A 26,434-nucleotide genomic window follows, 5' to 3' on the forward strand; every position below is an offset into this window, starting at 1 on the left:
TTTTTATTATATATTTTTTTTAAATCTACGTATTAGGTTTGATCTCACATTGCTGTCTAATAGTGAATTTATTTAACGGGTCATTGGGGAAATCGGGAGAGTAAATTTGTCGATCAAATGAAATAAGAATTGTGAAATGGTGAAATGGAAGGGACAAGAAAGGGAAAGAAAAAAAGGTATTAATTGAAATATTTGTTTTAGTGTGTAAACGGGATTTGATTGCAAAAGGAAACTGTGGAAAAAAAACTGTTTTCTTTCTTTTTTATTATATCATGTAAAAATATGTAATTTATATATGTCCGATCACGGATTGATTAGTATGTTGTGTGATGTAGCAACATAATGTATTTGGTTAACAAATCATCCTGTTTCGATCAGAATATTTTGTGAATTAAAAAATTGTGAAATGGTGAAATTGGAGGAGCAGAAATGAGAATGAAAAATAGGAATGAATTGAAACATTTGTATTTGTTGTACAGGCCGAAATTGATTGTAAAAGGAAACTGTAGGAGAAAACACATTGTTTATTATATCTCATTATTGTATCTCTTTTTTTCTGATAATACCATGTATGTGTAATTTGTATATGTCCGATTACGGATTGATAAGTATGCTGTGTGAGATAGCAACCTGATGTATTTAGGCAGGATAGATAAATAAAGTATTTCTCTCTCTGTATATATAGTTGACCGTAAAAATTTAAATATAAAAAGATAGTCAGGGTTGCGGTCAATAAAAGACCAAATAGTTTATAACTATTTTAATGTCCGACGTTTCGCTCCACTTTGCAGGGCTTCATCAGGGCTAAAAAGATACAAAAAAACTGAGAGTATTACAACAATAAGGTAATTATAGCTAGGATAAATATTATGTAAAAGTAAATAACAAATAGTTATAACAACTAGTTATATTTTATAAATAGTTAATATTTTATAATTTATAATAGTTATAGTTTATAAATAGTTAAATAGTTTATAACAAGTAGTTATAAACTATCTGTTCTTTTTTTGACTGCAACCCTGACTATCTTCTGATATTTTTTGAAATACTTTATTTTCAAAAATATAAAATATTTAATTTATTTCTAGCTTATATAACTTTATTTTCAAATATCTAATAAGAATTTTAGAACGAAATTTGAATTTATATGTTGTGCAGTACCATTTGTATGTATGAGTTTTCATCATTTACACCTATTTCTATTTCTTCCTTTTAGTATATTAAATTATTTAAAACAAAGGAAATGACCAATACAAATCCTACATCCACCATGTTTGCCTTTCTGGGTTTGCGGCAAGTAGCAAATATGTGAATTCGGCTTAAGATACTACTTACCCTCATAGATGCACATATATTTGATATTATCTACTTTTATTTACATTATCATATTATGCAATTCATTATGAAGCTTACACTACGACAATGAACAATGACTAAATCGTAAGTGAATGCAGCTATTACGACTCAGCAAGAACTGTCCCGTGGGCGTGAGCACTTTGGGGTCCGAGATAGTCAGGTAGTGATCACAATCTTTTGTTTTCGGAGCTGTTCACAGAATGTTCCTTGGCTCACTAAATGTACCTTGTTGTGTACAGAGGTGTATATTGCCATGTACAATTCCTCTGTGGGTATCATTTTACTAGACAGTTCTTTTGACTTCAGATTCTTTTGGTAAATCTTCGATAATACAAAAAATAATTATAAAAAAAAAGGAGAAGAAATTACAATACAGAAGATTCGTATTGACTTGGTAACGGCTGTCGACACTTTCTTCTATGATATACGGTGCTTCCTAAAACACAGACCACTTAAATCATCGGTGAGGTGTATGGTCGGTGGAACATCTGTCGAAGAGGCTAAACATACTGGAAGAACACCTGCCAGCAAACTGCCCACTTCCTCTCCCCAATTAACTACAACAGTTTGTTTACACTCCTATCACAATTAGTAGTACATCATTCATCACTCTTCACTAGTCCATTCATAACTCTCATCTTCCATATCTTAGCTACTTATTAGTTAAGGTATAGTTAATAACTTATGGTGTATAATAGCCATCTCTTGAATTCGGGTTAATAATAACCAGTAAAATAACAATAATTACTTTACTACTAAAACCAAAAATAAATAAAAAATAATTTTTAACAATTGTAGTTCTCCTTGAGTTAATTTTTAAAAAAATTATTTTCTGCTTTTCTGAGTCTTGCTCTTCCTTGATGACATGTTCTGCCAAACTTTCTTCCATCTCAACTTTCTATTTTAATTTATGTCTTCCATTTTCCCCTTCTTCTTTCTACTTCCTTTTCCATAGTTATAACAACCAATTCACAAGAATTTATTGTACTCAAAAATAAATATTGCCCACTACTTATTAACTACCACTAATATTATAAAAATCTACAAAATTTGGTATTATATAAACCTATTTATATAAACTTTTTTTTATTTATTGGTTTACACAGAAATACATCTGTTAAAAATTTTCATGTTAAATTTTCCTAAGAATCGCAGTTAATGCTCCTTGGTTCATAAGAAATAGCCAATTGTATCGCCAATTACATATTACATCAAAAAACGGTTCATGAAGTTCCACTCCCAGTTGCCGACAGTTAAAGGAGCTGTGACCTACAACCTGGGAAACCCAACCTCATCTTGAAGACTGAAGCCCAGACTGCTGCAGGACATTCTGTTATAAATTTTAATATATATAAAATTAATTCGTAGCCACGCTACCTCTATTTTACTTTTCTATTATTACTCATTTTATTTATTCATAATTTTTTTTTTCTATTTTCTTCTCTCGTCCCTTTTTTAAATTAACTTGTTTCTTTTTACTATTTGAGGGCAATTGTTTCTTTTATTTAAGTGTACCAATATCATTATTTTTTGTTATTAATTTTACTTTCCTCTTTCATTAAGAAGACCGAGAAGCGATCCACGGTCATCTCGTGAAAAAAGAAAATGCACCGATGTGTCTCTACTGCGGAAACGATCTCACCGTGAGGCACATTGTCACTGAATGTATTGCTCACGAACCACACAGGTTCTCTTCAGATTTACAGGAGATGTTGCGAGTAGATCTCACAACTTTTTCACTTTCTAAAAATCATTAATATTTATGATCACATATAGTCTAACTGTCCAGCAATAGATAAGTTGATGCAATATTCAATATAGTAATTTACTAACTACCTCAAATCTAATTGCAACTTTGTAAAATATCAATCATAATTGTAAAATATAAATCATAATTGTAAATATGTAATTTTAATTGTAATTGTAAATTTTAAACTTTCTCGCTTTGTAACTTTGTTAATATGTCAATTAACATTATCTACTAACTTTGTAAATTCAGTGTAAATGGCTCTAGTGGTCGAAACACTTAAATAAATAAATAAACAGTTTTGTAATATTTATTCAGTTTTATCTTTTGTTTATTGTTTTTGTTATGGAGCACTAGACTCAGGTTTTGTTATGAATCTATATTTTTAATGTAAAGAAATTTGTACAAGACTTTGTTTTTATAAATGAAGATATATTCAGTATTGTTGTAGGATTCGCTGAGTGATTTAAAACTTTCATTTCATTTAGTGCAGCACGTAAAATTGAATCCAATTATGATTGTTATGCGTTGCATGCGATCTTCGTTCTACACTGCATTGTTGAGCACCGAAAGGAACTCTCTCTCCAAGGCCTATATACATATCGATTATTGTACATGGGTATATTTTATTCTTATTCGGAATCGATATGGAAATATCGACTAAGTGTGTATGGCTCGCAACTCAGCGGGATTATCTCTTGATGAATGAGATTCACAACGGAGCGGACGCCCGAGGCTCACGATTGTAAATAACCGAAGCCACCGTTGGAGCTGTTTATATCAAAGGAAAAGGATACGAAATATGTTATTCTCCCATTCACAGCTGACTACGATATACGGCATCGTAAACATATCGTTAATCAGCCCTCTCTGCCGGCGAGATACCAATTTATGTCAGTGAGCGCAATCTCGCATTTCCAAAGAGCTCTCCTGCCCTTGGCAATAGGTATCGATATTTTAGGATTGTAAAGCTTAGCATCGATGTATAAAGGATGTCTTCATTTTTGTATTCTGATAAAAAAAAAATATTTAAAAAAAATATGGTAAGCAGGTATGGAAAAAAACTATATATTAATACGCAAACACTTTATTTGTTATACTAATAACTACTAACAACTAGGTATATCATTAGAAAGGTATAGTGAATTAATGTTGCCAACAGGATTTCTACAGAAAGAACGATTGAGCTAAAGAACATGGACTGGTCTTGGTAGCCGAGTGAGATCTGGCGTCACCTTAGCAAGTTTGAAATTGCAGTAGTTCTAATTTTGGCCTAGGTGGGTTGGCTGTTTTTTTTTTGTTTTTTTTTATTGATTTATTTAGTGAAATTTACAAATGTAAAAAAATAAAAATACAATAAGAAATGTGATAAATGTATCATAACACATGATAATCTTGGGAAAGAACCGACTGGTGGTACTTTCATCATTGATTTAAATTAGAAGCACATCTTCTTTTCAGACTCTCGAAGGATTATCAGGGATTCTTAAGGATGAGAGATTGTAAGGATTGGATACGTGAGGACTTTGATGGTTGGGTGAAGCTCCACAACTCTATTCCATATGTCCAAATAGGTCTGATTATCACATTGTTGAATTTTTTTGTAAATAATTTTTCTTTTGTCTTTCCCTCCAGAAATTTTTATTTTTATTGTGTTTTGGTAAGATTTTTTTTTTAAAAATAAATGTTGATACATTGAGATTATATATTTTTCTTATTTGACGTGGAAAATTTGTTGAGACTATAGTAGATCAATTGAAGTGATGTTATTATTAAAATTAACTAATCTCTAACTATTAATTAATTAAATTAAATTAAAATCTGTACCGCTACAATTGTTATGTATTCAGAACTTTGTAAGGAACTACTGTTACTATACCAACGGTTGTGCAAGGAGGTGATTTGGTCAGAATCACGCTGGACCACCAAATTTTCCCCAATTAAAGGTACCCAATTTATATGAGCCAGGAGGGCTCCAGAACCCACAGAATTGACTCACGGCTACAATGTAAAAGAAAATAATTTTCAACCCGAGTCCTTGGAGTTAGTAACATCGTGCCTTACCACGGTGCCACCGTATTTATTTAATAATAAATATATTGAATTAGATAGCTAAAATATTTCTTATTATGATTGGGAAATATTAAATTAGTTCATAATATTGTTGGGAAAAAATAAAATATTTGATTATAATTGATAAATTTTATCAACATTATTGGGTTATTTTATCTTTCCAACAAGAAATGATACTGAAAACTGGGACGATTGATGATTATTGCGACCATACTACTCGGTACACAATTGGTGTATTCCTGATCCTTAGTTTGACATATTAAAGCGAGTTAAATGGAAAAACCCATGTTAAATGGAGAAATATTTCCTTCTTTTAGAATGTTAAAACGATATAATATATAACATAGTTGAGAGTCTGTTACTAGGTCTGTTAAATGGAGAATGGCGTCACTTAACAGATCAGCTGAGCTCGTTGCCGTTTTGTTTGTTGTCGTGTTAGGTTACTTGCTTGTAGTTTGTGCTTTGATTGTGTTAGTATTGTTTTGGATGTTTTTATAACTAATAAAGCAATAGATGACAATAATAATAATGTAATGACAGTTGTCAATTAGCTCATCCTGGTTCTATTCCTCACAAGCTAGGAGATCAACAAGGAACTTTCACAGAACTTCAAATTTTCACTCAACTTAGGGATGTTGTAATAGATTATTTTGATCAAAATTTAGAAGTAAACAATAAGAAGAAGTGTTGGAAGGAAAGGTTATAAAACAAATTGCTCAGAAACTCCGCTAGGAGCTCTTATGCATTTAACACTTGACAAGATTTTAAATAGGGCTGCTCACAATCCTATACATATAACATTTAACATTGTAAAACATTTTACATTTAACAAATCATCGTGAATACTGCTAGTGTGACAACGACTGGAGTGCGATTCTATCTCAAGTTGCATCATTTCACTTCACGGTTAACACTGAGTTTTATCATAGTATTATTTTATGTTTTTTATGTACTCCTAAAATTTGGTTCCTTAAATAAAATATTTTATAAGAAGTGTCAGCTACTCAATAAATTAATTCTGCCCATTGTATTTTCCTACTTTGTCGGGCAAGTCAATTAATGATATGATTGAGCACAATAACCGAACCAATGTGCTATAACAGTAACTAATACATTCGATACTTTACTATCGATACATCGAAAAGAGGGCCTATAATAGCAGACAATTTTCCAGTTATCGAACCCTTTGTTAGATAGTTGCTAAACGAGTTAACACGAGCTACCCTCTAGTTCTATTCTATCGGACCCCCATTATCCCCACCCTCGCTCACTTATAATGTCTCATCTCGACCAACAGTTGTCTGAGGGGAATCGATCTTACAGACTATCGATTACATGAAGATCGGTTCTTTGTCGTTTAGCCACTTATTGTTGTCCCATTCCCTTTGAACGATAAGCGTCTAGGTCTCAGCAATTTTAAGTTCTGTTTCATTTTTATTTTTACATTTAGATAAAAATTGTGTATTTAATTATTGGGGAAGATTGTAATTTCGTAAATAAGAGTATGATACTCATCTCGTTATTATAACAGTGCTTTAAATGCTATTACGTTATAAATAGTAGCAAATTATGCAATCCACAGTAAAAGGGTGCATCAGAGCTATCAGAGTTGGGGGAAATTGTAATTACAATTAAATGTTTCAAGTTTTAATTACATTAGATGAAATGTAGTTACAACTACAACTGCTAATTTAATTTTTTTATATTCATTTATTTATTGCTATTTACAACTGTATATTATAATACATTTAGTAAATTTGATCTCAGTTAATATGGAGTGTTACTAGATGGTTACATATGGAACATTTAAGCTCTTTATGTATGATTCTATTTGTGACAAAATAAGCACCATTGAGGATTTTGGATTGTAAGGATTGAATACGAGAGGAATTCGAAGGTTTAGTGGAGACCCAAAACTTAACTCCGTATGTCCAGATAGGCCTTATTACTGTCATGTAGATCAGTCTTTTGTAATGAATTGTTAACTCGTTTGTCCAGTAAGTGCGGTAATAATCGAAATCGACGTGCTGTTTCCTGTGATTTCAGTCTTGTGTATGGATTCCAGGTTAGTCGTTTGTCCAAATGTATTCCAAGGTAACTGATCAGTTCGACAGGGTTAAGATCAACATGACTAAACTAGGCGGTAGGGCAGTCGGTAGGTTTACGACGAAGGGTAAAAATCCACCTACTAGTTAATAAAAAGTATTATTACTAATAAAAAAAGTAGTTAAAAAAATAATTACAATTATTAGTTGTAATTGTTACTCTAGTTATTGAGTACTTTTTCAGTATTACGTTCTTACGCCCATTCTTCTCTTGAATTTCTCCCATGAGGGAAAAATTCCCTGTTGAATACATTTTTAAAAGGTTTCTACTGTCAGGTCAAGAAGTATTTCTCTCAACAGAGAATTATGTATTCAGGGTTTCTTATATCTGGTTGAAGATTTTATAAAACCGCAGAATAGCTTCAGGGAAGGTTTAGTTTAAGCTACTAATGTTTAAAATTTTAAAATACAATATTGTCTAATTCAGTAAACATTTGATTATAGCAATAATAAAGAGAATTTTTAAAAATACATTATTTCTTTATATTTTTTTTTAAAATAAAGGAGCCAATGCCAGATTCCTTCAGTCAGGAAGCCCATTCCTGAAGCATCTTCAGTTCGTCGTCCTCTTCTTGGGTTGAAGAAGTCGCTGGTCCGGCCACTGCAGCCGAAGGGACTGCCGGTAGATCCTCCGACGTGACGCCAATGGCCATCATCTCTTTGTCCAGTTCTTCCTGCTCCAGCTCTTCCAGCTCACGTTCTAACTCATCGTCGTCAACATCCCCACCTATGTTGATCGGTCTAGAGACGACATCGGCAATCTCTTGGGCGATTTCCTGCTGTTCGCTGAGGTCGTCCAATATGTCGTGCAACTTGTCTATGTCTATGTTCTTCTGCGTCGCTTTCATGGCGTCCGATGCCAACTTGAGGGTCTCACATACCTCCGTGTTGGTCCTCGCTCCTTCGAGAGCATCCTTCTGCAGCTCTATAGTCGCTAGCGTCCCATCCACCTGCTTCAATTGCTGTTCGAACTTCTTCTTCCTCCTGAGAGCTTGAAGGGCTAACCTCTTGTTCCTCAGACCGTTCTTCTTTATTTCCGCACTTTCGATTTGAATTTTCCTCTCCAAGAACTCTTGCTTTTTGTTTAGTATTTCAATAATATTATTAAGTTTTTCAAGAGTTTCGGCCATCAAAGACGGTTTTTTTGGTGTTTCCTTTTTTCCACTCTTTCCAAACATCTTTACGATGAAGTTCATAAGTGTTTAAGGTAGTAATTGACGGAAAACCATCTATATAACCACAACACTTCTTATCGTGACTTTAAACGGGTGCATATGGCATAACATATGTTGTGAAAAGTAAGGTTAATTATGTCAATACCTGTTCCAGTGAGAAAAATCGTCAGTATACAGGTCATATTTTTGTTATAATGATTGAAAAAACAAAATAAATGATTATCAACTGCAACGAAGGATTATAAATTGTAAAATTTATTTATTTGTCCTTTCTGTTCACACCACTCTAGTTTCCTGAGACAGTCGGTGCCGAGCATCGGACAGTGGTGGAATGGGTCTAATAATATTTATAAGTGTGGTTTCTTACACTCAAATATCTATAGAATAATTCACTATAATTAGTGCTCTTATTAAACAATATTTGTGAGTTGTAGACCTAACCTTACCGACGTTATTTCGGTATTGCTGTTAGGTAGTAGGTTGCTGTAGTCGGTTGTTGGTAGGATAATTCCAATTTAATACTGGAAAAATTAGTTTTTATAAATTTTCTATAGACCAGCAAAAATAAGCTTTATTGACCGTTGTGATGAGACTAATTTTCCATAAAAGTGTACGTATTGGAGCAAAGTTTGTGTAGGTTTCATTGATATATTGAGAAGTACGAAGTCAGAAGGTGTAACAAAAATAAGATGAGAGCAATTAACTAATATCAATCGGAAAAAAAATTATTTATATATAAAAAAAAATGATTTTAATCATAGAAAATTAACATTTATTCATTTTTACACCTTTAAATTTTATCAAAATAAAAAATAGAATGCATTCCATTGAATTCAGCGCCGAATAGCATAGTAATTTATGACGACTACAGAATATTTAAACAATTTAAAGGTTTTTGTACAAAAACGGAATTTTTCCACCACGGTATGTCGGCGAGTTTGGTATGTTTATGCTCAAAATCTTTTTTTTTTTTTTTTTTTAAATTTATTTATTTAATGTAATTTATAACTGTAAAAATAATAAATATAATAATTAAATATGTTGTATGTTTCATATATACTTGAAAAACTTCGGAAGGAACCACCTATTGGTGGTACTTCAAGCATTAATTTAAATTAGAAGGTCCCATCGCCATCTTCTTTCATTGAAGTATTGAGATGTACGAAGTCAGGGCCTTCTTCGAAGGTGTAACCAAAATGAGGTGAGAAAAATTAACTAATATCAGTCGGAATAACATTTTATTTATATATATAAAAAAAATGATTTCAATCATAGAAAATTAAGATTTATATTTTTATTAGGATTATATACCTGTAAATATTATCAAAATAAAAAATAAAGTGCATTCTATTGAATTCAGCTCCGAATAACAGTAATTTATGAGAATTACAGAATATTTAAACAATTTAAAGGTTTTTGCACGAAATTTTCCCACCACTGTAAGTCGCCGAGTTTGGTGTTTATATGCTCAAAACCTTTTTTCTATCTTTTTTTTATTTATTTGTTGTAATTTACAACTGTACAAATAATAAATAGAATAAGTAAATATGTTGTATGTTTCATATCTACTTGAAAAACTTCGGAAGGAACCACCTATTGGTGGTACTTCAAGCATTAATCTAAATTAGAAGGTCCCGTTGCCATCTTCTTTTCAGACGCCTCGCAGGATTATCGGGGATGAGAGATTAAGAATTAATAGATGAGGATGGGTAAGGAGTGTGGAATGAAAAGACGCATATCTGTTTTGGGTCAAATCGGCAACGAATACGATTTTAAAGTCTTTGTGGATGAGTTTATTTGTAACATAATAAGGAGCATCATGGATTTTACGTAGGATTTTGGATTATAAGGATTGGATGCGGGAAGAATTTGATGGTTTGGTGGAGCCCCAGAGCTCAATCCCATATGTCCAAATTGGTCTAATTATTGTAGTGTATAATAATTTTTTGTAGTGAATGGGAAGTTTAGAGCGTTTGTCAAGTAAGTGTTGTAGCAATCGGAATCTACGAGCAGTTTCTTGTCGTTTCAGTCTTGTGTGTGGATTCCACGTAAGTCTCTAATGCTCAAAACCAAATTCCTCTAATCTGGTAAGTTTTCATAGCTCCAATTATACGTATTAACCCTTAGCTTCGTTTGGTCAATATATATAATGGAATATACCGTAAATATGTAAAAGTCCAGCTGAATGAATATTTCTAGAAAATTCTAGTCATAACACGAAGTGAAAAAAATGAAATCCTTTAGAAAAAAAAAGTTTTTTCCCTTGGTTTTTTTTTCTTCCTCCAATTCTTTATGGATTAAAGCTTCAATGTGATGTATTCCCAAAGAAACCGTTATGCACACACCGCTCCAGTGTGATGCACTTCCCATATAGGTCCTGGGTCCGCGTGTACAGCTTTTTTATTTTTTTTTTAAATAGTATCCTTTATCAACGGTGGATTAACCGTGATGTACGAATATCCTCTGGGAGTAAACCCTGTCTTTAAGGCACTCACTTCCTGAGGTGTGGAGCTAAAAATGGTACATTTGGTCTTCTGTATTAGTATTACTTAGATCTCCAACCAAAAAGGTGATTGGATGAATTGTCAGATATTTCGGTTTCTAGTGTACTAAAACGAAAATAAACTCCGTTCTTACCACCACATACAGATAATCCGTAAATCCATCATATGTAGCACAAAAATCTTACATACCTCCCAGAATATTCAATATAAAATAGTTAATTAATTTAATCAACTTTAATGAGGTGCAGATAGTTGACCGTAGATTAATGATTAGAGAAGTTTGTCGGGGAGTGCGGTCAGCAAAGAAGAACATAATAAACAATACCATATTTATTTATTTTATGCCGACGTTTTGACCTGAGTTTCAGGTCTTCATCAGGGGTGATGGCGTAGAAGGTAGGCCTGCAACCCCGAGTTGAGTAGAGTTGCAGTTAAGTTTAGTTCCAGGCCTACCTTCTACGGCATAACCCCTGATGAAGACCTGAAACTCAGGTCGAAACGTCGGCATAAAATAAATAAATATGGTTTTGTTTATTTATGTTGTTCTTTGCTGACTGCACCCCACGACAAACTTCTCCAATAATCAACTTTAAATTTGATTTCCGAACATACCAGTTATAATTTAAGATATAAGACAATTATTTTATTATTACCTATTGAATTAACATTAGCGACTTATTGTTACGTTCAAATTTAGGTAATGTACTCTATTATTATTATCAAGACTTGAGAAACTTTTCTTTTCAAATGTACCAAAAAACTTTAACTACGTCAAAGTTAGCACAAGTAAATATCCTATTATACAGGAATTTAAAAAAGGTAATTTTTTTTTCGCAGATTTATATTTAAGGATTTTTTTGCTCAAGCCGTCTAGGTAATGTACTTCAACATAGAGAAAAAATATTACAAGCAGTTCAGATATTATAATAATATTTGTTAGAGTCAAATATTTAAGCAGTTAGGTTCCACAGAACTAAAAAATATGTTTCTAAAATGTATTAAAATGGGGTGAGATTATGTCAGGTGGGGTGAGAATAGACCATCATGAAATTTCGCAAAGTAATGCTATCTGGTGGTTGTTATTAAATGTTATAATTATCATTTTTACAAAGGGTCCGTAGAAAACGAGAAAACTAATAGTTTTAATAACAAGTTAACAGAGAGCACAGTTTTCTGTATTGGTCTATTCTCATCCTACTCGGCACAATACCACTCCGTTTTCTCCGCTATCAATTTAACGAAATTGTTGCTTATAACTCATACAGTCTACATTAAATAAAGTACCTTGGTGCGTCCTGGTGTGGTCCGGATGGGGGTAGCCATTGGCCGGGGGCACGCCCCAAAGGGGCCACGGGGAGTAGCCTGGGTACATGCCGTAGCCCGCGGCCCGAGCGAACTCCGCTGCCGCACGTTCTGCCGCCCGGTTTCTCAGGATCCTGTTGATACTGCTCACTGAGGGCGCTGTTCCGTTCGTACATACTCCTGCGAACATCACATCAGAAAAAAATTATATTATAAACAAGTACATATTACTTTTAGTACAAGAGCCGGAGTGAAATAACTACCTTTTTTAAATTACTATAATAAAAACTATAAATAATTACTCGTAAAAATTGATGAGAAAACCAAGTATAGGTTAGGGGAATACAAAATAGCGTCTGTTTCAAAAAATATATTTTTCCTTTCAGAGCTCCATATCTTTAAAATTATCAACAACTCTAAAACCCTAATAGAACATCATTTAAAGAAGAGAGTAAATTTGCTAAAATATGATTCCTAATTTAGCCATTTACAGCGAATAGTTCTCAAGATAAAAATTAAAAAAAAAAAGAAACATTTAATAAAAAATGCACTAAAAAATCAGTAGATAGTGAATTTATTTTGAGGAATCTATATCTCAAAAATATTCGACGTACAAATTTCTATTAACACTCAGATTAAAGCTAATTTAACTAACTATAAAGTCGTTTTTTTTTACGATTATCTTCTTAGGAATCCCTAATATCCTGAAAAATGATATTTTTCATGATATTACACAAAATATTGATTTCTAGCTGTTCTGACAGACTTTTTGGATTTATGGAAAACAATTTCTCAGGAACCATCAGACGTACAGATGTCTACCAACACTCAAATTAAAGCTAATTTAATATGCTATAGAGTAGTTGATTACACATATCTTCGTAGGTGTAGTAGTTTCCATGATATTAGAGAAAATGTTGATTACTAGCTGTTTGGACAGACTTTTTGGATTATGAAAAATAATATCTCAGAACATATTAGACGTACAGATTTCTGCCAGCACTCAAATTAAAGCTAGTTCAATGGACTATAGAGTAGTTTATAACACATATCTTCGTAGGGGTAGTAGTTATCATGATATTAGACAAAATGTTGATTACTAGCTATTTGGACAGACATTTTGGATTATGAAAAATAATATCTCAGGAAATATTAGACGTACAGATGTCTGCTAGCACTCAAATTAAAGCTATTTTAATGTGCTATAAAATAATTTATTACTCATATCTTCGTAGGGGTAGCAGTTTCCGTGATATTAGACAAAATTTTGATTTCTAGCTGTTTGGGCAAACTATTTGGATTTATGAAAAACAATATCTCAGGAAATATCAGACGTACAGATGTCTGCTAGCACTCAAATTAAAGCTAGTTTAATGAGCTATAAAATAGTTTATTACTCATATCTTCGTAAGGGTAGCACTTATCATGATATTTGCTAAAATAAATTGATTTAGATAAAATTTCAAGTGCAAAATTCATATAATTATTCAATATCTAGGATTTCTAATTAAATTTATGCTAATAAAAAATAAAATAAAATCTATTATTGCTAAAAAACCATAACTGAAGTGCTACATTAACTTCTGACTGGTCAAAAGATGACCTAATGCTCGTTAAGAGCACTTTTGTTAAATAGTAGGCAATTTATATAAAACGTTGACCGAAGTACAGGTTGTCTGTATAGCTTAGTTAAAACACGGTCTAATCATTTTAACCATCTTAAATTCTGTGTATGCATATATAATACACGTAAAATGTTCTTTTACCAATTTGCAACATATATAATGAATCTTCGTTTATCCTGTAGAATCTTCCCTGTACGTTTATAATATTTTATTTTATGTATTATATAATTTATAATTGAATTTGTGTCCTATCGGTTAAGTGGTGAAAGGTTTTTTGGGATACATACCAAAGGACACTTATGCCGAGCCCGTATGTTTGCGTTCAGTTTGCATAGTTTTGGAACTGCGAACGGATAAATATTTGTAATCTTCAAGTATTAATGAATTAAAGAATTTTCCCCAAATTTCGGATTTAATAATTAACTCTAGTTTAAGATGGTATATTTAAAAATCCTCTTATATACATTGTTTCAAATCTTAATCAACAAGATTTATCTTTTATTTAACATTGAACTAATATACATTTATAAAGACATTATATGTCCATATAATTAAATTAACTAGTTTCTGATAAAAATTCAAGAACAGAGGTTTTATTTATATGATATGTAGCATCAGTTCTGTGATGTTTGTTATCGACCACTTACATTATGTTTATGTTATATTTCATTCCATCTATCTTTATTGTTATTATTTTAATATTGTAAATCGAATCTAATAGCCAAAAAAAGTCAAAAGAACTTTGTATGGTTTCCAAGGAATCGCAGGGAATAAACTGGCCGATCGAGCTGCAAGAGAATCACTCGGCTTCGCCGGACGGTGTAAAATAATTTTAACTCCATCAGAAATGAACAAACCCCTCAAAAATGAATTCAAAGATAGATGGTAATTTTTTTGAAAAGAAAGTCCAAGGAATAAAATAAAAAATATTAAAAAGGATGTCACAAGCCCTGAGGTATCTCCATTCATAAATATCGTAGAAAGCTCACTTACTCCTATCTTATTTCAAAATAAAACCCTTCAATAATTCTGTTCCTGAAAAATTCTTCTACAGCCGGGTACAATACTGCTCAATAATGCCACTACAGCTAACTCCTGAAGAATCTATAAGAAAAAAGGTACTATCTTGGATACACGTAGGATAACGGTGACTAAGTGATGGTGGACTTTGGATAGCAAACAGTTCGGTCACGTAGTTGAATGCCCACTCCCAGGCAGTGTTTCCAGGCAGCCATGAAGAAGGGAATTGTGGGAATTGTACTGGGCAAGGCCCCGGGGGACATGGAGCCCCTCCAGTTCGGGCCTGTCCTATTATGTATTCATGGCGGGGCAACAGCATGTTCAATCAACATCATAGGCAGCATTCGCCGATCTGATCATGTCGTGCCGCAACATGATCCTTAGGAGATGAGGATGTTCTCATCTTTGGAAGGGGTGAGATATCCTTCGACAGTCTACACAATGATATCGGTTCGACGTTAAGAAACAATCCATAACCACACTTTTTTGTTAATCTGACGGGAAAACCAAATTTAAAAACTCATTTAAAAAAAAAACTTTTAAATATTAATTTGTACATATACTTAACAGAAATAAATTATAACAGGCTTTAAGATTAAAACTTCAACTATTTTGAGCCAGCCGTATTCAACAAGATGGACCAGAAAGGCCTAACTTCTACTACTTAAATAACCACTTGGAAAAAAGAAATATTTAATTAGATCTTGTGAATGAAAAGGTATTCTTCCTTGTTTCAATTATTTATTTTATATCATTAATAAACAATAATAACGTTTCGAGGTTCACATCCCATCATCATATATCTACAACAAATTTTTTTTTTTTTAAATTATTTATTTAATGTAATTTACAACTGTACAAAATAACCCATTGGTGGTACTTCAAACATTAATTTAAATTAGAAGGTCCCGTGGCCGTCTTCTTTTCAGACGCCACGGAGGATTATCAGGGATTGTTAAGGATTAATGGGTTAGGATGGTTAAGGAGTTTGGAATGAAAAGACGCATATCTGTTTTGGGTCAAATCTGCAACGAATGGGATGTTAAGGTCTTTGTGAATGAGTTTATTTGTGACGTAATAAGGAGCATCAAGGACTTTACGTAGGAATTTGGATTGTAACGATTGGATGCGGGAAGAATTTGATGGTTTGGGGGAGCCCCAGAGCTCAATTCCATATGTCCAAATTGGTCTGATTATCGTAGTTTATACTAATTTTTTGTAGCGAATGGGAAGTTTAGAGCGTTTGTCAAGTAAGTGTTGTAGCAATCGGAATCTACGAGCAGTTTCTTGTCGTTTCAGTCTTGTGTGTGGATTCCAAGTAAGTCTCTTGTCAAGATGGAGTCCTAAGTATTGAATCGGTTCAACAGGCATTAGTGGTGTATTTAGAAAGGATACTGTAGGACAGGAGGGCAGAGGTTTACGACGGAGAGTAAAGATGCAACAAATTCTTAAAATTCATACCATTCATACAGCACTTAATCAATATACCACAATTTCTATATGTTGTATTATAGTATTAGATAGAAGAATAAATTTAATACATTATATTTGTTGTATTAAACAAAAAAATCTAAATATTGTTAATAAATTAGTCATATTTTGTGGACGAGAGATAGGGGAGTGTTAACTTGGTTTATAATCTATTGCTATCAATGATAAAGATAACCTGGTTTCAGGAAGGTATATTATAACTCCTTATTTAGATTGTTTTTTTTTTAATTATTAAAATTTTTATGAAAATCGCCTTAAGGATTCAAAAATACAGTATTAGGTAAAATATTTGGACCGAAAATGGCTGAATTAATGGGAGAATTTAGAAGATTACACAACGCTGAACTAAGGGAACTACACTCGGTAGATATAACAAAGGTTATAGTTAGGTGTGTAAGGTTGTAGGGCTTAGTAGCACTGAACCTACGGGTAAACGTCCGAGTGGTAAACCGAAACATAGATGGGAGGATAGAGTTAAACTGATTTATTAGTAGCATTGGAGGGGCGACACTGGAAGGATGTATGTAGAGATTGGTGGTATCGGCATCGAACCTTCGGGATCGTTAGGTCTTCATTATAATTACGAAACTTCAGCATTGATTACTAGTTGTTATGGATTCTTCACCATCATGCCTATTAAGAATTTTAATAAATCACCAAATGCCTGTTGAACAGATTCGATACTTAGGACTCCATCATGACAAGAGACTTACTTGGAATCCACACACAAGACTGAAACGACAAGAAACTACTTGTAGATTCCGATTGCTACAGCACTTACTTGACAAACGCTCTAAACTTCCCATTCACTACAAAAAAGTAGTATACACTACAATAATCAGACCAATTTGGACATATGGAATTGAGCTCTGGGGCTCCGCCAAACCATCAAATTCTTCCCGCATCCAATCGTTACAATCCAAAATCCTACTTAAAACCCTTGATGCTCCTTATTACGTCACAAATAAACTCATTCACAAAGACCTTAACATCCCATCGTTGCAGATTTGACCCAAAACAGATATGCGTCTTTTCATTCCAAACTCCTTAACCATCCTAACCCATTAATTCTCAATCTTTAATCCTTAACAATCCCTGATAATCCTCCGAGACGTCTGAAAAGAAAATGGCCACGGGACCTTCTAATTTAAATTAATGTTTGAAGTACCACTAATGGGTGGTTCCTTCCCAAGATTTTCAAGTGTATATAAAAAATACGACATATTTACCTATTGTATTATTTTGTACAGTTGTAAACTACATTAAATAAATAATTTTTAAAAAATAAATAAATCAACAAAAATACAAACTAAAAAATTGCTCTGATAACGTTTTCACGCTAGATTGTAGAGCTAACTCTCCGATTCCAGGCGAACTGCAACGCTCCAATTGATTTCATTGTAACATGCTTATCTTTTAGCCATTTATGATATTGCGCAAGAGACTTCTAGTCACAGGCGGGTAAATATTGCATTAATACGGCGGAGAAGAAACAGCGTTTCCAATTCGTTTGTATGGTCGGGGTGCGGTTACCGAGTAGGTAATTGAATCACTGGGGCCTTGAGCCGTGGAAAACTGTTAGAGCTGGAAACTGTCCAAGCCGAAAAGGAAATGTTTTACAAGGAATGAAACCGTTACATTACTGTATAAGGAGGGAACATGGAAAATATGTGAGAGTAACTCTGAGTATCCTTACAATCCAAAATCCTTCGCAAAATCCTCAATGCTCCTAACTTTGTCACAAATAAAATCATACATAAAGACCTTAGTGTTCCCTATGTAACCGATCTAGCCCTAACCCGATATCAATCCTTCCATTATAAACTCCATAACCACTCAAACCCCTTAGTTTCTAATCTTGCATCCTCTTCCATTCCTGATAATACTCCGAGGCGCCTGAAAAGAAGATGGCCACGAGACCAGCTGATGTAAAATATCATTAGAGTGCTACCAATGGGTAGTTTCTCTACACGCCTGTAACTCTCCAATTTAATTTAGATCAGATTTACTAAATGTATTATAATGTACAGTTGTAAATAGCAATAAATAAATATTTAAAAAAAACAAAAAAACATTAGAAGTATTAATGATCTTTAGTTTAACTTATTAAAGCGTGTTAAATGGAAAAATATTTCCTTCTTTTAGCATATTAAAACGATATTACATATAACATGGTTGAGAGTCTATTACTACGTCTGTTAAATGTGGAATGGCGTCACGCAACAGACCAGCTGAGCTCATTACTTTGTAGTCGTAGTAACAAGCAATGTAATATTATACATATTACTTGCTCGTAGTTTGTGTTGAATTTTTTTTATAGCTAATAAATCAATGGATGACACTAATAATAATGTAATGACAGTTGTCAATTAGCTCATCTCGATTCTGTTCCTCACAAGTTAGAAGATCAACAAGACATTGAGAGGCCATACTATCACACAACTTCCACTTTTCACTCACTTTAGGCATGTTGTAATAAATACCTTTAATAAAAACTTAGAAGTAAACAATAACATGAAGTTTTGGAAGGAAAGGTTATGCAACAAGTTGCTCAGAAAATCCGCTAGAAGCTCTTATACATTTAACATAACTTTAATTATCATTTTTAGTCAGGCTATCTTCAAACACAAAAACAAAATCATAACCATTTTGCGTGCATAGTTATTAGGACACTTGGTTAATAGGGACCTAAAGCTTGAATGTCTATTAAAAATCTGAATTAGAATTTTTCCACGGTCATAATAAATCCCCTTACTATATATTTTATATATAAGTAAGTGAAAGTAGAAACTACAATACCTTAACAATTGCCCAAAGCATTGATGGGAGTATATCAGGACAAATCGTGCAGGCATTGGTTAAGTGGAGTGTTGTAGAAGAAGAATCCATTATTACTTATTTTTTACTATTTAATATTTATTGTAATTGGATACATTTTTTTTTATTTTTTACTGGATTCATCATTTTGGGTTATCTTGAGAATCTCAAAATGTAAACGATACTGAAGTTTAATATTTTCACAAATTTTTAAAATTTAAATTATCATAAATCTTTTATATATTGTAATTTTAGGGAGCAGAGTAACTTAGTGAGTAAGGCGCTGTGTTACAATCTCCCGGGCTCGGGCACGAATAAAGCTGTAGCAGATAATTACTTAGCCTGTTAAATAGGCCATGCGATTAGGACATTTAGCCCCTATAAACTAGAGTTCGAGTGTGATCATGAACAAATCACCTCCAAGCATTACCCTTGGATAATAACATAAACGGCATCTAAGTTTAACATTGTCACATATTTGTCCATCTATTTCTTATTTAAATTATTTTAATAACTATAAACATGACTATTTGTTATATTATTACAAGTATTTTATTATAAATGGAAGATGGTGCGGGCGTGGTCAAATAAAACTCAAATAGTGATAAAATATTTTAATTAATAATTAATTAATTCTTATCCCCTTTTTCCATATCTTAGTTTGTACTTTCTTTTATTTATTTTATTTTTTTTATCTGTTATTATTTCATTTTTTATTTATCGGCTATAACCTTTTATAATGCTTATTTAATTTTTACGTTCCATTGTATACCCTTTTAATTTTTCATTTACTTTTTTATTTATGTTTATCTTCATCATTTAAGAGTTTGTATCTTTTTTAACCCAGACGAAGCCATTCAACGTGGGGCGAAACTTTGGCTTGTATTAAAATAGTTTATCACTATTTAAGTTTTTATTTTACCGTTGCCATTTATTTATAGTAAGAAACTTTTTGTCGGCCTCTTAAATAAAGTTAATTTAGTTAATAAAATAAAAAACTAATTTTAAACTATTTTAAGCTGGTTAAAACTTTTCGATTTCCCTCACTATTAAATGACAGTTCTCTGACGTTTATTACTGATGAGACAAATCATGTTTTCTCAGTACTGCTGGAAGCTAGAAGCTATTCAAATATATCATCTTCCTGCACGTGCCTCGAACCTGGACACACCCAAGCTAATTCAGACAACAGTACAAACTTGCTCTAATACACAGGGCCAAGGTGCCATTACACAGCTGTTTCATCGGACAAATTGCCCTCTCGGCGTATAGGTGTACTTTTCTAATTTGCGGCTTGCTTATTATTTCTTTCTTTTTTTTCTGTATTGAATTAAATGTTTGAACAGTCGGTTTCGGTTAGTAAAAACAGTAATTGCGTAACTGGTTACCGGGAAGAGTTCTGTTGCTGTTACAGTGTTGGGATAATCACAGTTCCCAGAACCGAAATGAGTAGTGTATAATTGATTACACGGCTATGACTGTCTCCAAGTTATTATTTCTCTTCATAAATTTTTCATAAACATTCATAAAAAAAAATTATGATTTTATTTCTTGTATAAATAATTTTCATGCTTAGTCTTCATGTAGTAAGTGAAAAATAAAATTTGTCCCAAAATGAAAACTTTGGACTTACATTTTAGTTTTGTACATATTTTTTCTTTATTATTTATTTATAATATTACCAACTGCCACAATTCTGGTAATAATGATAATTGTACAATTTTATACAAAAAATAAAAATAAAAATAATAATAAATGATAAGTAAATAAATATTTTTAAAAAATGAAATCTCTATGAATATAAGAAAAAAAAATGAAATGAAAGAACCAAGTAAAATAAATTATATAAAATTTTTGTAAATAATGTACATAATATTACAAATGTGGTTAGTGTTTTTATTTTATTATATTTTTATTGTTATGTTAGTTCAAAATTTTAGTTATGTTAGTTTATCCTTACTTATTCATAAACATAGTTTGATTAAATTAATTTTATTTATCTTAATACCCATATTTTTATAAGAGATTTTATTTATTTATTTTTTTAAATTTCGATCTGAGGATTTATCACTATTACTTATTTTTTCCCAAGCTTTATAGTATATTTATCAATAAATAAATAGAAATGAATTTGCTTCCATGACGGTCTGTAGTAGATTACATGTAATATATAAATTCAGAAACAACAATTACTACCTTAAAACAGATTGAGTTTTTTTATGTAAATTAATTTTCCCTGGCACACATTTATTCAAAAAAAGAAAGCAGACACAAACTGTTAATGCAACTATATTTCGAAAATCTAGAAAAATTTGACCTGCACTAATTTGAAGAGAAATTGTAAATGACCCGTATCAATGTTCTGAAATTTCATCTGCCACTGAAGCATGCATAAAAGTATTTTCCTAAACTTGAATATTTTTCAAGATTATATTCCCAAACGCTCAAAAATTAATAATTTAATGATATTTTATTTTAACTCAGAGAGACCGCTTCTCTTAAAACTAACGGTGAACACGTCTCCGTTCTCAGCAGATACCTCGATCAAGACATTTCCTCCAATTAATTTCCAATCGGTATGTAAGCTGCTGTACTTGAGTATCAAAATATTTACACCTGTTTCTGTGCCAGGAATAACAGTCCCCTGTCGATATACACAATTGGACCGACAAAGCTCCCACTAATTGGTGATCTGTTCTATTGGCTTAATCTCACCGAGGACAGATAAGGTTTTTTCTTCTAATAAAACTGGAGCCTCCAGCGGTACCTAAGGTACCTACCTACCTGAACCTGTGTTCTCCAACGGTCCAGTAACTCTACCTGTTCTAATAGAGTGGGACAAATATTTGAATGACGATCTGATAAAGACTGAGGGGCACCTGCATTAAAGGAAATTACTTTCTGATTAATTAAATGTTTAATGTCTTAATCTAGTTCAGTTCTCCGCAGTGAATTTTAAATAAACTACAACCAACAGGGGAGAAAAGAAATATTATTACAAATGTCATTATTGTAAAAAAAAATTAAATTAAAAAAAAAAAAAAGGGCAAATTTCAACTAATCAGTTAGAAACATAAACTCATTAAAAGATTTTTTTTTTGTCGAATTCTAATGTGTCAAAACTGTAGGATTGAAATAAATTCCTATAAATCCTATCAAATAACATTTACCCTTCGTCGAAAACCCATGACTAAAACTACCCAACTGTATCCATTAATCCTCACTTATTTCTGTTAAACCTAGAATACCATCTGGACTGTTTAAGAAAGGTGCCCCCTCACTTCTGAACTGAAATTCATTATGCCATCTAGTGGCAAAGAGAGGTGGTAGGAGACCTGGGCAGCCATCTTGATATCCAATAAAATAGGGGTAAGAACCAATTTGAGTAGCCATATTGACCTGGACAAGTGAAGAAAGAGACAGAACTCTTCAGAAAGGTCTCTTCTCATAAATCATGAGTGAGTAAATCCTTACACTCAGGCGAGAGAGGCGGCGGCGGCAGGAGGATGAGGAAAGAGAACTAAGAGGGAACCCTTCTTTCATGTACATATTCACACCAGAATCAACCTACAAGCCTCAACATCAAACAAGTAAACTGTAATATTTAAACCCATTAATGTAATGAAACCAAATTTATCACTAACCAACTAACCACATTGTAACTATTTTGTTCAAACCATCCAGAATAGAGGTATTTTATTTTAAAGCATATTATATCAATTTATTATAAATACAGTCCACTACATCATTACCAGCAAATTATAAATCATTCTTAATTTAAACCAGCTTACCAGCATATAATAATTAATTTGGGTATTATCCCCCAATTTTTACTCCGGGGAATACCTAAATTAAACATGGACAAAGGACTTGCAATACTCATTCAAGGCTAAAAAGACAAAATATTGCTCAATGGTCCCGACTATTACAACTGTTACTAGACAAACGGTCTAAACTTCCAATCCATTACAAAAGAATGATGTACATGACTATAATAAGGCCTATCTGGACATAATTTCTCTCGAATCCAATCCTTACAATCCAAAATGCTTCTTACTTTGTCACAAATCAAGACATCCATCGGGACCTCAATGTTCCATATATTGCCTATTTGGCCAGAACCAGATAACAATTCTTATATGATAAACTTTCCAACCACCCTAATCTACTTGTTTCTAACCTGGCTTCTTCTTCATTACCCGATCCTCTTAGGTATCTGAAAAGAAGATGGCCTCGAGATCTTTTCTAGAAATATTACTTGTTGTATATATTTTCATACATTTGTAAATATCAATAAATAAATTAAATGGAAAAAAAGTTGTAATGCTCTGAGATTTTGAATACTCGTCTAATCGATGTAATAGCAATGAAGGAGTCACTAAATACTTGATCAACACCCAACGGACAAGAAGATGCTCGAGGGATAGATGAGAAGATAACATAAAATCCGATCTTATCAATTTGTGTTTCATCGCAGTATCGAGTTCTTTCGAGTTATAATCGCCGGCATCTAACATACGGATTTATCAATCCTTGTAATACTAGTGAAAATAAAATGCAAAAAAGAACTTTAACATTTGCCAGTGGTTCGAAAAAAACCCAATTCCTATTACTCTAATTTAAGATCCCTTAAGCTTATTTTCTTCACATTAAAACTAATATCTAATAATAATAACATCGAAATCCAAAAGTGAGTATTTGAATTTTAATAAATTGTATATCGTATTAATCGATTCCTGGAGTAAACAAAGAAGTATTCTCGATCGTTGATCTGTCTGTGGCACGATTACCTTTGCAACCAGTTGATTGATTTTGTTGTTCCATTTGTATTTTTTCAATATTCGATGCCTGCTAGCCAATTTGAGAACTCTGTACACAATAGCGGTTCTATAAAACCTGGAAAACATGTTTTTTTGTACTTTAGTGCCACTATTTATTAATACTTCTACTAAATCAGTTTTAACGCAATCCTCCCATCTACGTTTCAGTTTACCCCTTGGAAGTTCACCTGTCGGTTCAGTATTTATTAACATTTTATTATTCCGCTCGTTACTAAGCCCTACAACCTACACGCCGCAATGCTATAACTTGAATTATATTTACTGGGTGCATGTCTCGTAATTCAGTGTTTTGTAGTATTCTAAATCTCCCGTCAATTCATCCTTTTTTGGTCCGAATATTTTACGTGATACTTTATTTTCGAAAACCTTAAGGTGCTGTTCGTCCCTTAGTGCAGGAGGTTACGTTTCGCATATATACCGGTGGGAAGGAGAATAGATTTGTAAATTTTAGTTTTTACATTTTTGGATAGAAGGCGCGAGCTATGAAGTTTCGAAATTTCCCGCCTTCAACCTCGCTTTTATTTTCCCATCAATTTGTTTTTTTTATAGTTTCCGTAGAACCTAAATACTTAAACTTATCTACCTGTTCAAACGAATTTCCTCCTATATCTATATCACTGAAATTTCTCGCGTTTCTACTGCTAACCATGTATTTTGTTTTATCCGTATTTATTTCAAGACCTAGTTCCTTACAGGAGTTTATTAACGCGGTTGTATTTAGTTCTATAGTTTCTTGTCCTCACCCAATGATACCAAATCATCAGCATACCCAAACACCGGTATTTTACCACCCAAATTGGAAACCCTATCTCTAGACTTAAGTGCCAAAATGGCTCTAACAATTTTCCTCCTTAAACCCCTTTATTTTTTCCTTTATTTATATATTACAACTACTATATAGTATATATAGCCATTGCCATGGAAACCTCTTGTTTTCATTAATAGTCTATAGCTCCGAATTTTAACAAGGAACAGATATTTCACTACATCTCATGAATGAAAACTCATCCAGTAAAAAACTTATAATTATATAATATAATATATAATATTATCATCATAACATTCCAGAAGCTCACTTGAAATGTGATTAATTATTTTTAATTAAACTTATATTAGCAGATCTCCATTATAAGTGGAGATAGAGAACAGAACTTTCGTATTTGACTTATTAGATTCAAAATTTGAATTATCCCCTTTCAAATAGATATTTTCATTTAAAATTTAACAAACTACATGAGCTATTTAATTTAACTAAGCTACTATTATTTTATACAATAAATTTTTAAAATTGGATATATTGAATTCTGATTTTTGGAAAATTCTTTAATTGTGTATATTCTGGTTTATATTAAATATTATGAATGAAAATTTTATTAATGACAATAATTCATTCTAATTGATGGTTAAATTTAAATTGAGAATGCACATATAGTCTATGATCCTGCTTTATCGTTTATATCGATTCATCACACTAGAAAAAATGATTCTTTTTGTTAATATATATTTTATTTTTTACTATCGATAAGATTAAGAAAATATTCTCAATTCTGGAATCGATTTCCATAAGACCACTATCGCCGAGACAACACCTCTAAACGATTCCTGTAATCGACATTGAAGCTATTATCAACATGAAACGTTTCAGAAACGATCGAGCCCGTCTTCAGGCGACTGTGACAGTTTGCGTTCGGTCGCGTTAATACGCGCAATTAGTCTGCTAGTAGACTGGCAATCGTATGTTGTAATTACTACTTCAAGAGGAAATTAGAACGGAGGGAAGGTAAACAAGGCGGTCACGAAATTACTGAACCGTATTCAAAAATTCAGATGTAAACTGCTGAGTCTTTGGACTTTAATTACAAAGTAAACTTTAGAAAAAAAAATCGATTATCAAAACATAATTTTCTCTTTAAAACATCCTCTCTTGGTTTCCTCTTCAAAAATGTTGATTAAGAATTAAACAAGATTATTTTCTTGTTTTTTATAACTCTATAAGTTTTATTTTATTATATTTTTGATATAGATTCATATTATTATTTATACAAGAAGATTATTGATTGATACCGTGTGTATAGATGAATGGAATATGGTCCGGGTGCGGTAAAAAAAAACTCAAATAGTAGATAATTATACTATTTTATTGAGCCAACGTTTCGCCCCACGTTGCAGGGCTTCGTCAGGGCTAAGAAAGATACAAACCTAATTGTTACAAGAAGGAAAAAAGAAAAAAACATAAGTGTAAAATAACAGGGGTATAAAATGAAAAGTAAGATATAATAAGAAAAATTAAAGGTTGTAAATTGTAAATGAAAAGGGTAATAGTAACAGATAGATAAGAGAAGAAATGTTAAAGAAAGTACAAATAAAGAGATGAAAAA

General features: G+C 32.3%; 1 protein-coding gene and 1 pseudogene across 1 annotated transcript in view; both read right to left on the bottom strand.

The window, feature by feature from the left end:
- LOC106692699 (paired box protein Pax-6) overlaps positions 1-26,434 on the bottom strand; it is a 190,304-nt gene that overhangs the window by 8,349 nt on the left and 155,521 nt on the right. The window contains exon 5 of the mRNA XM_014438795.3: positions 12,245-12,442. Within this exon, the coding sequence (XP_014294281.1) occupies positions 12,245-12,442 (198 nt within the window). The remainder of the gene's footprint in view (positions 1-12,244; positions 12,443-26,434) is intronic.
- On the bottom strand, positions 7,747-8,584 carry LOC112210485 (charged multivesicular body protein 4b pseudogene; annotated as a pseudogene).

The sequence above is a fragment of the Halyomorpha halys genome, unplaced genomic scaffold (assembly GCF_000696795.3).
Source record: "Halyomorpha halys isolate HHAL.00 unplaced genomic scaffold, Hhal_1.1 Scaffold67.1, whole genome shotgun sequence".
NCBI lineage: Eukaryota > Metazoa > Arthropoda > Insecta > Hemiptera > Pentatomidae > Halyomorpha > Halyomorpha halys.